The sequence below is a fragment of the Monodelphis domestica genome, chromosome 8 (assembly GCF_027887165.1).
Source record: "Monodelphis domestica isolate mMonDom1 chromosome 8, mMonDom1.pri, whole genome shotgun sequence".
Lineage (NCBI taxonomy): Eukaryota > Metazoa > Chordata > Mammalia > Didelphimorphia > Didelphidae > Monodelphis > Monodelphis domestica.
Window position 1 is genome coordinate 71,174,247 of NC_077234.1, and position 14,512 is coordinate 71,188,758.

At 49.0% G+C, this 14,512-nt stretch overlaps 1 protein-coding gene and 1 non-coding gene across 3 annotated transcripts; both read right to left on the reverse strand.

Annotated features, from left to right (window-relative positions):
* Positions 1 to 451: 451 nt before the first annotated feature.
* CTDSP1 (CTD small phosphatase 1) lies at positions 452 to 12,719 on the reverse strand. 2 transcript variants are annotated; one of them, XM_056808000.1, is made up of 7 exons: positions 12,403 to 12,719; positions 8,561 to 8,712; positions 6,269 to 6,370; positions 6,066 to 6,122; positions 5,010 to 5,102; positions 3,117 to 3,302; positions 452 to 2,856 (listed from the first exon to the last, which is right to left on the reverse strand). In XM_056808000.1, exons 1-7 carry the CDS (start codon positions 12,467 to 12,469, stop codon positions 2,728 to 2,730), a joined length of 786 nt encoding a protein of 261 aa, XP_056663978.1. In that variant the 5' UTR covers positions 12,470 to 12,719; the 3' UTR covers positions 452 to 2,727. The 2 variants fall into 2 exon arrangements, with proteins under 2 accessions (XP_056663978.1, XP_056663979.1); XM_056808001.1 differs by lacking the exon at positions 5,010 to 5,102 and having other exon boundaries at positions 12,403 to 12,688.
* MIR26-2 (microRNA mir-26-2) lies at positions 5,413 to 5,480 on the reverse strand. Its single transcript, NR_034965.1, has one exon. It is a non-coding gene; the product is annotated as a microRNA mir-26-2 (primary transcript).
* Positions 12,720 to 14,512: the final 1,793 nt, after the last annotated feature.

Consider the following 14,512-nt stretch of genomic DNA (forward strand, 5'->3'; position numbering starts at 1 on the left):
GAGCATCTGTATGCACTTTGCAAATCTGACCTCCCATCCTCTGGTGGCTATTTGAACAGTTGAATCCCATTGAGCCTGGGGTCTGCTGGATGCCCCAGATTCAGACAAGCTGCTTTCTATCCATCTTGTCTTGTCCATCAGATACTTCCAAAATTGCTCTGTCCCAAGTTTAAGACTTCCCATGAAGCCCTTGTTGATTTCATCTTATTTAGTTCATCCCAAAAGTTCTACCATGAATGTCTTCCTGGGTTAGAGGAATCCCAGGTTTCCTTGCAGGGCAGAAGGGTTGAGCGATATTGAGGGGGTGAATTTTAAAGAGGCCAGCCTGCACCCTCACACAGCCGAAGAAATACCCAGTAGTAGACACAAGCTTCGGACACCCAGTCGATCTCACACACAGAATCCCATGGCCAGGGCCTTTCCCCACCAAAAAAACACACAAACGCAGATATTGATTGGGAGGGGTCTGGTTTTCTCTTTATCACCGGAGGGACTCCTATCAGACCAGGGTCCCACAAAAGGCACTTATACGGAGCTTTGTCTTACACCAACCCTGCCCACTATTCCCCAATCCCACCCTAGCTCCTTGTTTGATTTAAGAATAATACTCTGATATGTAGTACCTCCCTGACTCCCTCTTGGCACTGGGATTCCAATAATTAGGCAATGGAAAGGGTCACAGGGCCAACCTTCAGGGCACCTTAGAACCAGGGGATGAGGGTGGAAAAGAGGGGACCCAGGCTCTAGTTTCCTGGGAGCTGTCCCCCAATGAGCGAACATGGAGGAGTAGGGGAGAAGGACTGTGTGGCTTGGGTTGGCACTAGGAAAAAAGGCCAAATCAAACCAAAAGAGCTTGGCTTGGCCACCAGAACTCTTTACTTCCTAATAAGCCTGTGGCATAATGTTGGGACCTGGAGTCTGCAGGGGGAAGAAATCACCCCTGGGTGTAAGGGGGTCTCCCATGAGTCACCTTAAACCAGACCCAAAGCAGGGGGTAGGATGGAGAGTGGAAAGACCGGAACAGGCACTGAGTTGAGGCATGGACTGTACCCTCCACCTCCCACCTCTATTTTAAGATGGGGATGCTTGGAGGGGACAGGAGGTCCCAGAGCCCCTCAGCTCCACCTGACTCGGGCATTGCAACCAAATCCTTAAGCCAAATTAACCACCAGGGAATATGGGGAAACTACGGGCACACCAGATAGCTCCAGGACTGGTGGGGCTGAAGCAGCAGTGAAGCAAGGGACTGAGGAACTGGCATCCCCTAGGTTCACTTGCTCCTTTCAGAAAATAAGAGTTTAAAAAATGTAAAAATCCTTTCCCATCCCACCCTCCTTCCCCCTCAGGTCTTGGGCCCCAAAGAGGGACAAGGAGTGTCTTCCCACCCTTTCAGCATCCCTGCCCCTTTCCTCTAAAAATCTATATACACATATACATATTTATATGGCACAATGGGGGCTGGGAGCCCTGGTCCCCAGCCCCTCCTCCTCCCCTCCCCCAGACCCCATTTGGGGACTGAAAGGGCTAGTCACACCCAAATGGTTGCACATTTGGCCCGGGACATTAATGGTTAAGGCAGATGTGATGAAAAGGGTTTGTGTGTATGTGTGTGTATGTGTGTGTGTGCACGCATGTGTTTGTGTAGGGATAATGGTACAAGGAAGGCAGAAATTGCTGGGGGGGCATTGAGGCCCCCCCAAGACTGAGAAGGTTACATTACTGAGGGGCTTCCCTCATTTGTCCCCTAGCCCATCCCCTACAGACCCTAGGGGTCAAGGGCAGTATTCATGGGTCCTATGCAGGTCTAGAGCAGTAGACTTTTCTTTGCCATGCCTCAGTGTCCCCACCTGTAACAGTCACCCTCCCCTTCTTAAGAGGCACTAATTGTAAGAGGAAAGACTCCATTTCAGAGGATAGGTGTGGGAGCTGGAAGGGAGGGATATTAAGCCAAACTTCTCCTACCTTCTCAACTGGACTGTTTTTGGGAAGAAACCTCCTTTGGGGGCATCCTTGCACCTCCAACCTCTAGGGAGGAGGGGCTCTCTGAACAAGGCACTTAGCATCCGACCTTGCCTCCTGAGGGAGGCCAGGCTGGGGTGGAGGTGGGAGCGGGAGTTAAGTGGGGGTGAGGCACTGTGTCCCAGAAAGCTGAAACACGGACAACCCCCCTCTTCTGCCCTTCCCTACCACCCTAAGAAGGGTCCCCAGATTTGGCAGCAGAGAAACTTGGCAACACTGGAAGGGAGGAACAGAGAGGTTGAGAGTCCTCTCCTTGAACCTTAAGCCCCCTCCAAAGTTCCATTTCTGAGGCAGAAGGGCATCTAAGGCACTGATGCTTGGCGCTAAAGGACCCAGCCAGATGCAGAGGGAGTCAGCCAGAGCGGGAAAGCCTGAAGCCCGAGGCCACCTCCAGTCTTTCTTGCTGCCCCTTTATCTCTCCAATTCCCCCTCATCCACTCCTTCCATTCTGGGTCTGCGGAGGTGAGCTGGGCTGGCTGCTGGTGGAAAGGGGACAGAGTCCTTCCCCATGGCACTGAATTTTAAAATCGGATTTGTTTCTTTAAAAGAAAAAAGGAAGATGGTGACTGGAAGTTCAAGTGTGAAGAAGAGAGCTGGCTTCCAGAGTGCTGAAGTGGAGGGTCAGGGGTGGGGTGGATGCATGCCTGGCCAGACCTGGCTCTTCGACCCAAGCTGGGAGACCAGGCGGGGCACCAGCCCCCCACCTCACTAGCTCTCAGTCCTCTGCTGTTTGAGCACCGAGTAGATGTCATCGACACGGCTGAGCCGTTCAAAGAAAGGAAGGAGGTCCTGAAGTTCTGTGTCGCCCATATTGTCAAACCACGAGGCCACGGGTACCTGAGAAGGGGAATGATGGAGGCCACAGGCAGACAGTCAAAGCTACAGCCCAGTTACTGTCCCACAGGCTGACAGCCCCCCGCCACCCTGTCTCCAGCCTGGAGATGATCTGTCCAGAGCTGGGAGATCCCTTCACCTCTCTTCACCACTCTTCTAGACTCTGAAACCTTGGTCCCAACATCGACCCACTCCCCTGGCCAGGTCCAAACTCCAGGAGTCTGATCTCCTTCCCTTCCCTCCCAGCTACTCTTCCTACTCACAGCATTGTCTGGATGGAAGACATAGGAGGCAGGAGAATTGTCCAGGATGAGTACTCTCCGAAGGTCCCGACCCAGGCGGCTCAGATCCTTGACATAGTTCCCTCGGTGGAAGACACAGGACTCTCGGAAGAGCCGAGCTCGAAATGACCCCCACTTGTCCAACAAGTCAGCAACAGGGTCTGCATACTATTGGGGGTGGGGGTGGGGAGGAATAGGTACTATAATGTGTGGTGTGCCAAGGGGAACAGGGAAGCCCCAGCCTCCGACATAACTAACTGTGTGACCCTGGCCAGGTCACTTCAATAATAAAACCCATCTCACAGGGTAATTGGAAGGATCAAATGAAATATTGTACATAAAGCCCTTTACAAACCTTACAATACTACATAAATGGTATTACTATTACTACTACTATTGTTGTTAAATTATTATTATTATTATGGTTGGTTATTTATTGTCAATATTATCATTCTGATAGGGCTTGAAGGGGATGTCATGGTTATTTTTATCATTATGGTAGGGACTGAAGAGGATGTCTTGGTTATTATTATTGTTTTGGTAGGGACTGATGAGGATGTCTTGGTTATTGTTGTCGTAGGTCTTGAAGGGGATGTTATAGTTATTATTATTGTTTCTGTAGGGATTGATAGAGATGTCTTGTTTATTATTATTGTTGTTGTTCTGGTACGGATTGATGGAGATGTCTTCATTATGTAAGGGTTAAATTAGGGGTTTGACAAAAGTAAAAGAGCAGCTTTTAATAACTTAAGTTTAGTGAGAATATAGTAGAATTGTAATATTATCCCTTTAAGCCAGAGAAAAGAAAGTGTCTAGCAGTTTCTAACAATTAACAATTTAGTTTGATTAAAATAGAGATAGTAAAATGAATATATTAAAGGAGGGAAATATAGGAAAGAGGTAGAGAAATTTTCCTAAAAACTAAACTAGTTATCCTATAACTGTCTATGATTACCTATAAGTATTATCTAAAACTGCCTATAATCTACTTATAACTGTCTATAACTGCTGCTAATAACAACCACCCCACAAAGTTCCAACCCAATCCAGCCCAATGAAAACCAACCCAATCAGTGCTTAATCCAACCCCAATTAGGTCTGTCAATGAAGACCAGCCATCTCCCAAAAAGTTCAAGAAAGAAAAAAAAACCTAACAGCCCAAACCAAAAGCAAAAAGCCCTCTAAAGGCTAAAGCCTTCTCAGTAAGCTCAGCCTCTCCAGCAACTAAATACCAACCACCAACCCAACACACTCCAGCAGCCAACTTCCCCACAACTGCCAGCACCTATTAGCAAATAACTTCTCCCTTGATCAACTGATGCTGGTCCCCTTTTATAACCCCTTCTTACCTCACTTCCGGTTTCTCTGGTTTCTATTTCTTTTCACTGTGGGCTGGTTAATCCCTACAGATCTCTATGGTAAGAGGACCTCCAGGTCCCCCTTTAAATTAGAGAAAAGGAATAAAGAATTCCTTTTTACAATTATTATTGTTCTGGTAGGGACTGATGGGGATGTCTTGGTTATTATTATTATTACTATTTTGGTAGAGATTAATGGGGATGTCTTGGTTATTGTTGTTGCTGTTGTAGGGCTTGAAGGGGATGTCATGGTTATTATTATTATTGTTCTGGTAGGGATCAAAAGGGATGTCAAGACTTCCCCAAGGTCATCTCTAGAAGGGTGGCATCTTCACCTTGGCCTAATTGGTGGGGAGGAGTGATGGGGATTCTCAAGGAAACACATCAGAGGAGGAAAGTCTTAAGTCTCCAACCCAGCTTGTGGAAAAAGGAAGTGGAGAGAAGGAATAGGGTTCTTCCAAGAGGCTTTCCTACAGCACTGGGAGAAGGGAGGATGAGTAAGAAGGCAGGGGCTCACCTTGGCCAGGCTGGCTGTGAAAAGCACACACTCAAACAACTCCCCCATCCGCTGCAGGAACTCGTCCACATGGGGCCGTTTCAGCACATAGACCTGGGGGTAGGGTCAGTGAGGGACTGGCCTGGCTGAGGAGGGGAGGACTTGCCAGCCACCCCCATGGAGAGGAAATGGGAAGTGAAGGTGGAGAAGCCCAGAAACACTAGCTGATCCAAAGGTCTAGGGATGGGACTCTCCAATTCCCCACACCCACCCTGGCCACCATGACTGCTGCCCTGACCCTACCTTTCTCATAGGAGGACTGAGCATTGGGTCACACTCAGATTGCTAGGGGAAAAGTCTATAGGTAGGACAGGGGGACAGGGTACCCTAGGGCCCCTCCTCACCCCAAGCGATGCTAGGTACCGGCCCCCGAACCAAGTAATGGAGAACAGGCTGAAGAGAAAACAGCCTATCCTGGATTACTTGAAACGGGTCCCGGCCACAGGGTGAGGCGAGAGGTAGGAGGGCAGAGGGCTAAGGGAATATGGAAATAATCAGAAGGCACCACAGTTCTCTCAATGGAGTGAGACACAAACTAACTAATTAGCTGTTTGACCTTGGGCAAGTCACTTCCCTCCCCTCTCTGGGGATCAACTTCACAATCTATCAAATGAAAGGGTTGGACCAGATCAAGTATTCTAAGCTTTATTGCATATGGGAAGTTTACTGACTTTTTCTCAGAAACGAGATTTTAAATGCATTAAATGAAATTCAAAGGATTACAAGGATTATCAATTATACTGATATGAAGTGAGGAAAACAGCAAAAAGCCCCAGGTTTCTGGACCCAAGTTAAGAGCCCCCACCCGACCTAATCATGCCGAAGGGGCCTCTTCCAGCTCTAACTTTCAGGGACTCTAGGATAGGGGAGGTCAGTTCTTGTTGGATTCTAGCAGCCTCAGAGACTCAAAGGAAACCCGAGTGAAGCAGGCTCTTCCCTTCCCTTCTAGTCATCTTCACCCCTTCCCGCTCTTGCCCATGGCCCAACCCCACGGCCCTCTGCCATCCACTCACTCACCTGGTGAACCATTCCATCAATCTCCACAGGGATGATGAAGTCTGCATTGCTCACGGGCTGTGGGAGACACAAAAGGGCTGTGGACGAGTGTCCAGGCTCCAGTCCTTCCCTTAGAGAATGGCAGAAGGAGAGGGAGGAACAAGGAGTGCCAACCCCAAGACCTGAGAAGGTGGGGGGGAGGGTCCCCAGGGTCAGAATCCAACCTTAAATGAACTATGCACCAACGTCTCATCCAGGTCGATGACCACACAGATTTTGCCCAAGTCCTGGGCTTTGGCCTCAGGAAGCAGGTATTTAACGGGTGCCTGTGGGGATGACAAAGGGGGTCAGAGAGGGGACAATAGGATGGAGGGCCACCAAGAGATAACAGGAACAACGCCCGACCAACTCGATGTCCCACAAACAGCTTTTTCTTGGCCTCAATTCCTCCTTCCTAAGGAACATTTCCCCAGCCGCCCACCCCCAAGCCAGCTCAGTGCAAAGGGTCCCAGGATAGGATGGGAGTCCATGGGAAGCCCTGTGTTCTGGTCTTGGCTCTGATACTCCCTAGGATCTGGAAGCAGAGGATTTCACCTGTCCTCAGTCTCCTCATCTGTAAAAGGCACATTTATCTCCTCTAGCTCATCTTTCAGGACTTCTGGGAGGCTGAGATGAGAAAATTCCTGCATCCTCAGTGTGAATAATAATAATAATAATAATAATAATAATAATAATAATGCATTCATAGAGCCCTTGGAGGTCTTTGATATTACATATACAACTTTATTTGACTTTCACAAGGTGGCAATTTGGGCACAGCAGAACGCTGACCTTCCAGGAACATGCAAGATGTCATTCAGTCACATCCAACTCTTTTTTAAAAATTTAATTAAATTTAGGGGGCAGCTGGGTAGCTCAGGGGATTGAGAGCCATGCCCAGAGACAGAAGGTCTGGGTTCAAATCTGGCCACAGACACTTCCCAGCTGTGTGACCCTGGGCCAGTCACTTAATCCCCTTTGCCTAGCTCTTACCACTCTTCCACCTTAGAACCAATACACAGCATTGATTCTAAGACTAAAGGCAAGGGTTTAAAAAAAATTAGATTTAATTTTTCACTTTTTTTTGGTCCAACTCCTCATAGCCTCATTTGGGTTTACTTTTCTTTTTTCTTTATGAATCTTTAAAAATTTTTTTAAATTTTAAAATAGTTTATTTTCCCCAATTACATGCAATAACAATTTTTAATATGTTTCCCAAAAATATAAAATCCAAATGGTCTCCCAGCCCTCTCAGAGATAGTAAGAGATGGTCATTTGTTCTTGATATCAGTCAAATCATATTTCTATATTGGTCATTGATGTGAGAGAATTCTTATCTAAAACCAAAACCCATGTGGGGTTTTCTTGGCAAAGATTGTGGTGCCGTTTGACATTTTTTCCTCCAGCTCATTTGACAGATGAGGAAAGGGAAGCACAGGGTTAAGGAACTTGTCCAGGGTCACTAAGCTAGCAATGAGCTGACATCAGATTTGAACTCGGGTCTTCCTGATTCTCTCATCCATCTCACCACCTAACTGCCTGCAGTTGGAAGACCTGGACTCTAATGCCCTCCTCTGGCACATCATGGCTGATGGTCCTGGTGAGTGAATCACAGGACCTTGGGAGACTCTCTAAGATTATCTGGAAGGGACCAGATGGCAATGGAAGAAGGAGTTGCCTCATTGGGGAGTTCTGTCCTTTTCCTTGGTCCTCTGAACCACTCCTGCCAGCTAGGAAGGGATGAATAAGTATCATTTTCCTATTTTGGAAACAAGGTCCTGGTTACGGGCCAAAAAGCTCATGCAGGGTCCAACAAAATGCACCTGTGTAGTGTCCAAGCCGGGCCTCTTAGCCATGCTCTACTCTGCCCTGTTAAACGAGGTGCTGCATGTTTATGGAGTTGAACTGAATTCTATGAAACCATTTGGAAAAGTTGAAAGCAATCCTCGGGTTCAGGGAGTTACTACTCTAATGATTAACTCAGAGCCTCACGTGGTAGAAAGATCAACTGTGGTCAAGAGGCCCAGGTTAAAATGGCAGCTCTAATGGGACACTGGGCAAGAAATCGGATCTCTCTTCATCTCAGTCTCCTCATCTGCAAAATAGGGATAATAACTGCTCTTTGGGGCAGCAGCTAGTAGAGATAGGAGTTGGGAGGTCCTGGATTCCAATCTGGCCTCAGACACTTCCTAGCTGAGTGACCCTGGGTACGTCACTTAATCCCAATTGTCTAGCCCCTACTGCTCTTCTGCTTTGGAGCCAAAACTTAGTATTGATTCTAAGACAGAAGGTAAGAATTTAAAAAGAAAGAAAGCATGCTTAAAAGTCCATATAAATGTAAATGATGTATTAATTAATAATGTTGCTCATTAGTTGCTAATGATGGCTAGTTATTACCAATAACCAATTAAGAATGATCAATAATAATTAGTGATAGTGATTACAATAATTACACTGCCCCTGCTGAACATACTCACCTTGGGAACGGTCCCATTTTCTTCCACCAGTAGCGGGGCATTATTGTTAATGGCCACAGGTTCCGCGTCATCATGACACAGGCAGCAAAACAGGGAATGGAAGATTCTTCGGCCCCGGGGTTTCTTTGAAGGTGGCGGCGGCGGCTGATCACCTGAGGGGTCCAAAGAGGGTTCAAGAGGCTGGTGGTAGCGATGGTCAGACCTACCCTTTCCCAAGAGCTGAACACATTAGGCTGGGAAGCTCAGGGAGGAAGACCCTCCCATCAAACCAGCTGGGATGAGGAGGGCTGCCCGGTACCACAGAATGAGCTGTGATTGTGAGAGTCAGAGAGGGTGTGAGATGGAATCCAGGTTCTACCTCTCCTATTACTACTGTGATGAAGTCATTTAACTTCTCCTTGCATGGGAGTCTCCTCGTCTGTAAAAAAGGTCCAGTGACCTCTGAGGGCTCTCCCAGGCACAGATCTTTGTTCTGAGGAATCTAAAATATGCCACACGAAGTTCTGGTAGCTTGAGGCACCAGGAGACCAAATCCACAGGGTCTGAGCATTGAGGCACCCACCAAGGGACATCTCCTTTCTCCACATCCCTCAGCAGACCCCTGGCTGCAGGAACATCCCCAGCCAGAAGCCTGGAGAGGGCTGCAGGAAGGAGGGGGCACTGGCCAGGCAAGCATCGCCCTGGTCTAAGCTGGCTGCCTCTCAACCAACCGTGGGGCTGCTCCCCTGACTCTCTCAAACTCTGGACTCCCTAAGGGCAGTCAAAGGAAATCAGGCCAGGAGGTGAACTGTCTGGCTTTTATTAAACCCTTCCCTTCTGTCTTAGGGTCAATACTCTGGACTGGTTCCAAGACAGAACAGCAGTGAGGGCTAGACAATGAGGACTGAGTGACTTGCCCAGGGTTCTAAAGGCACATTTGCACCCAGGACCTCCTGGCTCTCTATCTGCTGAGCTGCCTAACTCTCCCTTGGATGGCGTCTTCAAAAATGATGCTTGTTGGGGGATGCTAGGCAGCCTAGTGGACTGAGAGCCAGGAGGTCCTGGGTGCAAATGTGCCTTTAGAACCCTGGGCAAGTCACTCAGTCCTCATTGTCTAGCCCTCACTGCTGTTCTGTCTTGGAACCAGTCCAGAGTATTGACCCTAAGACAGAAGAGAAGGGTTTAATAAAAGCAGAATGATGCCTGCAGAGACTTTAGATTTGTATGAATGAATGCAGTGTCTGAATAATTGACAAGATGACCCCAGTAACATAAAAGAGAACTATGAGAGACATCAAGCACTTCGAAGGACAAACAGTGACCCAGGTCCCCCGCCTCTTAGAAGAATGAGCTGTTTTTCAGTTCCTGCTAAGGAGTTTTGGGTTTTTTTTTTTTTGACTGACTATATTTATTTACAAGAAAGTTTGACCTGGGTTCAAATCTGACCTTGGACACTTCCTAGCTGTGTGGCCCTGGACAAGTCACTTAACCTCCATTGCTTAGCCCTTGCCACTCTTCTGTCTTAGGTTTAATGCTAGGACAGAAAGTAAAGAGTTTTTTAAAGCATAGAATCCATTTTACCCATTACTCTGCTCCCCTCTGAATGTCCCTCTTTCTCTTGTGTGTCAAAATGAGAAATGGGTTCCTATGGCTCTCTACTACTGACCTCTTCCACCATCACCCAATCCAAGAGAGAAAAATACAAAGTCCTTGTTTGTCCCAAGGAAGCCTCATCCTGCAAAGACAAACCCCCAACCCAGGCAGCTCCAAGAATCCACCTTCGGGACAATGGCCCCTCTGTCTCAATTTGACCCTTGAAGGAACTGGGCTAAAGAATGATTTGCCCAAGGATCAAACAGTTGGCAAATGGCTGTGCCAGGATTTGAACCCAGATCTCTGGTTATGTTTTTCCCTATCCCAGGCGGGGCTTTCTCTCCATTTGGAAACAAAAAGTTCAGGTTGAAAGCTCAGATGCAGGAACAAAGTATATATATATATGTGTGTGCATGTGTATATGTAAAATAATAAATAACATTCTCTACTGATAACACACAAATGGATAACAGAGAACCATCCAGAAATATCATAGATCACATGTTTACATTGCGTGATATATAAATATCTATCATGCGTCAAGTAGATAATATGTAATAATCTATAAATGTGCATAGGCTAGGTAAAAAGATAAATAAATACTATCTACGATATAGGAAAATGACGTCTGTTGAGAATAATCTAGAAAATGTCTTCTATATACACATGGAGGTTTGTGTGTATACTATGTAAGGTAATAACTGACATATTTAATAATATAGAATAACGTGGTCTGTATTACATATGTCCGCACAGGCCGTGTTTGTGTGTGAAATACTAAAGCATCTCCAATGTTAGAGCTCATAATCTGTAAGCCCTGGCACACCTCTACAATACTCACTAACACCCGCACAGATTCCATGGGTGCCACATAACACCTGGGGGTGGGGGGGGTGCCCTAATTCTTATCGCAGCTAAGGGAGTCGACAGCCACCTCTGGCATGCGAGCGTGCTCCTGAGCGTTTACTGCACAGGGTAAGTCAGGCAGAAGCGGGGCTCTACAGTGAAGCGGGCTATAAATACTCCGGCAGACAGACGTACACACACACACACACACACACATATATATATATATATATATAGAGAGAGAGAGAGAGAGAGAGCGAGATGCACGTGTGTGTTCTGTATTTCCTGGCACCGGATCCCTGGACCCAGGGGCCCCTGCGGCCCGCTGAATCTCCTCCAGGGATCGCCTCCCACCCACTCCCTTCCTGCCTGCCTTCTGCCTCCTCCCTCTGGAAATTAGGGTTCAAGGTCCGCGCTGCCAGCTGGCACCGAGAGGGCTCGGCGGCGGCGGCGGCGGCGCAGCAGACACCAGGGAGCCTGTGCTCTGTCCCAGTCCCTGTCCCCTCGCCCTCGGGCCCCCTGGGTGGGTTCAGCAGGGCAGCGCACAACAAGTTCATTTCCATCTGGGCTCTGGACCGAGCCCGGCTGGCCAGCAGGGGCAGGCTGGGGGTGGGGCGAGGGTTGAGAACCAGGGACATTCCTCTGGCTTGTGCCCCGTCTGCCTCTGCCCCGACGCCCCAAATGTGCGGCGAGGAGCCCCGTGCCCCGTTTCCGCCTGATCCCTGGCCCGGGCGCTCTGCAATCTGCTCCGAGCTGGGCTGGGTGGCCCTGAGGAGTGGCTGTCCTTTTCTGGGCTGCCAGGAAGTGGGGGCGAAGGAGCGGGGCAGAGTAGCTCCCCTCCCCACCCCACCCCACCCTACCCTACCCCGGCCCATTCACTGTCACTCTTAGGTTAGCAACACTCGTTCACCCCTCAGTCCTTGCACCCACAGCACCCCCCCCACCGCCCCAAACTGACACCAGGCTTGGAAGGGGGTGGAGTCTGAGTGGCCTCGATTCGCCCCCTCCCAGCCCCCAAATAAGCAATCCCCCAGACGCAGCCCGTTACTTCCCAGGGCCCCACCGCCAGGATCCTATTCCCAGACTCCCGGGATGGGGGTGGGGTGCCGCGGAAGAAGATCTTGCAGCCTCCACCTTCGCCCCCCTCTCCCCCGCCAGCCTCAGTTTCCCCACAGTGCCTCAGAGAGAGCGCCCAAGGAACGAAACCCCACCCTGTGTCCCCAGAGTTGGCAGTTCAAACTCCTCTCTCCAAGCGCTCTAGTGGGCTTTGAGATCGTCCGGGAGAGACGGGACGAGGAGGGAAAGCGAGCCACCGGCCCCCCGGCGTTCTCCGTCCATCCGGCGCGTGCGTCCCCCTCTTCCCCAGCCCACTCTCCTCCAGCCCTGCACCCCCTCCCCTCCCCCAGCCCCGCCGTCCCAGCTACCTTTCCCCCGCAGCGGGCTCAGCGCCTCTTCCTTGCTAATCTGAGTGATGACGGCCGAGCTGTCCATGGGGCCAGGCGGGCTCGGGCCGGACTCTGCCCCCGGCGCCCGGCCCCCCCCCCAGCTCGGGCCGGAATGGGGGCGCGGGGGGGGAGGGGAAATGGAGGGAGGAAGGGATCCCCAGGAAATAAGGAGGAGGGGGGAGGCTCCGGGGGGAGGGAGAAAAAACGGGGGGGGAGGGAGGGGGCACGGAGGAAACTTTGTTACAACATGGAGTTTCCTCCCCGCGAGGCGGATACAAACATGGAACCCGGGCGCGGTTTCAAGGTTCCCCCTTAAAGGGGCGATGACTTCCGAGTAACCTGGCCTCCAGATTCACGCTCCCTCCCTCTTCTAGGGAGGTAAAGCCACTCCCTGGCTGAGTTTAGAGGCGGAATTTAACTGGTGGTTCCGTAGTTTCCACAAAACAAAATACTGAAGATAATCTTACTGTTAGGGAAAACTTTCTTTTTTCTGTAAGTGGAGCTCTCCTCCTTAGCCAAGCCCATTCCTCCTACCCCACTGGTAATTATTCTCATTTTCCCCCAAAGAAAACTGAGGCCCAGATTGGCCCAAGGGCACTTTGCTCAATTAGATTTAATGGCTGAGATTAGAACCTACATTTTTTCGGTCCTAGTCTGCCCAGAAATGCAAAAGATGTGGGTTTGGAATTGAAATCTTATCCAACTTCTTTACAGGAAGACAGAGACCCTGTCAAACTTGACCCCCCCCCCCCCCCTCCCCAGCCATCTTCTTCATTTTAATGACTTAAAATATGGCCAGCCAGTTAGGTTACTCAGTGAGGGGAGATTCTGAGTTCAAATCTAGCCACAGACACTTCCCTAGCTGTGTGACTTTAGGCAAGTCAATCCTCATTTCCTAGTCCTAACCTCTCTTCTGCCTAGGAACCAAGGCCTAGTATCGATTCTAAAATAGAAGGTAAGAATTTAAATATTAAATTTACAATGTTATTTAAATATAGATTTCTAATATTCTATTTCTTTTATTTAAATTCTATCTATATTCCAAGAGTGGAGATCCAATTCCTTGCCTTCTCAATGGGTAGGAGAGGGGCTGGAGGAAAGCAAAATATGGAAAAAGAATAAAATTCATCAAAAATAATACAAGTTATGTGATACTACACTATTCCCCAGCAGGGAGCCCCCAGGAAATAGCCAAAATGCTGTTAACTAGCCAGGAACATTTGTTCATATAATAATAATCAAAGAGGGTCATAGAGTAATAATAACTCCCATTTACATGACACACCAGAGTTGACAATAACCACTGTCCTGTTCTCAGAATCTGGGAGGCTGAGTCCCGAAGCCATTGGTTCCAGTCACCATAGGTCACTGCCCCGTGAACTATTTCTTATTATTCAGTTCTTTGAACAGTCTCGGCCAATTCTTTGTGACCCCTTTTAGAGTTTTCTTAGTACAGACACTGGAGTGGTTTGTTGTTTCCTTCTCCAACCCATTTGACAGATGAGGAAACTGAGGCAAACTGAGGTTTCTGTGACTTGCTCAGGGCCACACAGCTAGTAAATGTCTGAGGTCACATTTGAACTTGGGTCTTCCTGATTCCAGGCTCTGCACCCTAATCAATGCACCAGCTAGCTTTCCTAGATTGTTTGTATCTTAGGGAACCCTTTGCTTTCTGGGGAGCTTCTTCTGGGCCTTGCCCTTAGAGTAAAGAGGGCCAAGGGGCTCTGCTGAGCCATTTGCTCCAGGAGCTATCTTGGGGATGGGAGTGGAAGGGGCATTTGCCTTGGATGAAGCCGTCTGGTATGGGTATGAGGGTGAGGGAGATTTGTAGGGGAGAGCAAGGAAGATGGCTCCAAGGTGCCGTGTGTGTGTGTGTGTGTGTGTGTGTGTGTGTGTGTGTGTGTGTGTGCGCGCGCGCGCGCGCGCACGTGCACACACACACACACACACACACACACACAGTCGGGGCAACTATTGATGTGCCCAGGATTAGGTATCTCTTGATCTTCCTGGTCACGCAGATAAATAGAGGAGTAGAATCAAAGCTGAGAAGACCTCATTAGCAGCAGTGCCAGAAATCATACTCAGA

What these genes read in the sequence shown, in the direction of transcription:
- CTDSP1 (XM_056808000.1), bottom strand. Translation starts at nt 12,469, where the DNA reads ATGGACAGCTCGGCCGTCATCACTCAGATTAGCAAGGAAGAGGCGCTG. An exon ending in AAAATGGGACCGTTCCCAAG is followed by an intron (nt 6,371 to 8,560) that starts GTGAGTATGTTC and finishes TCATCCCCACAG; the next exon opens with GCACCCGTTAAATACCTGCT. An exon ending in TGGTGCATAGTTCATTTAAG is followed by an intron (nt 6,123 to 6,268) that starts GTTGGATTCTGA and finishes TGTCTCCCACAG; the next exon opens with CCCGTGAGCAATGCAGACTT.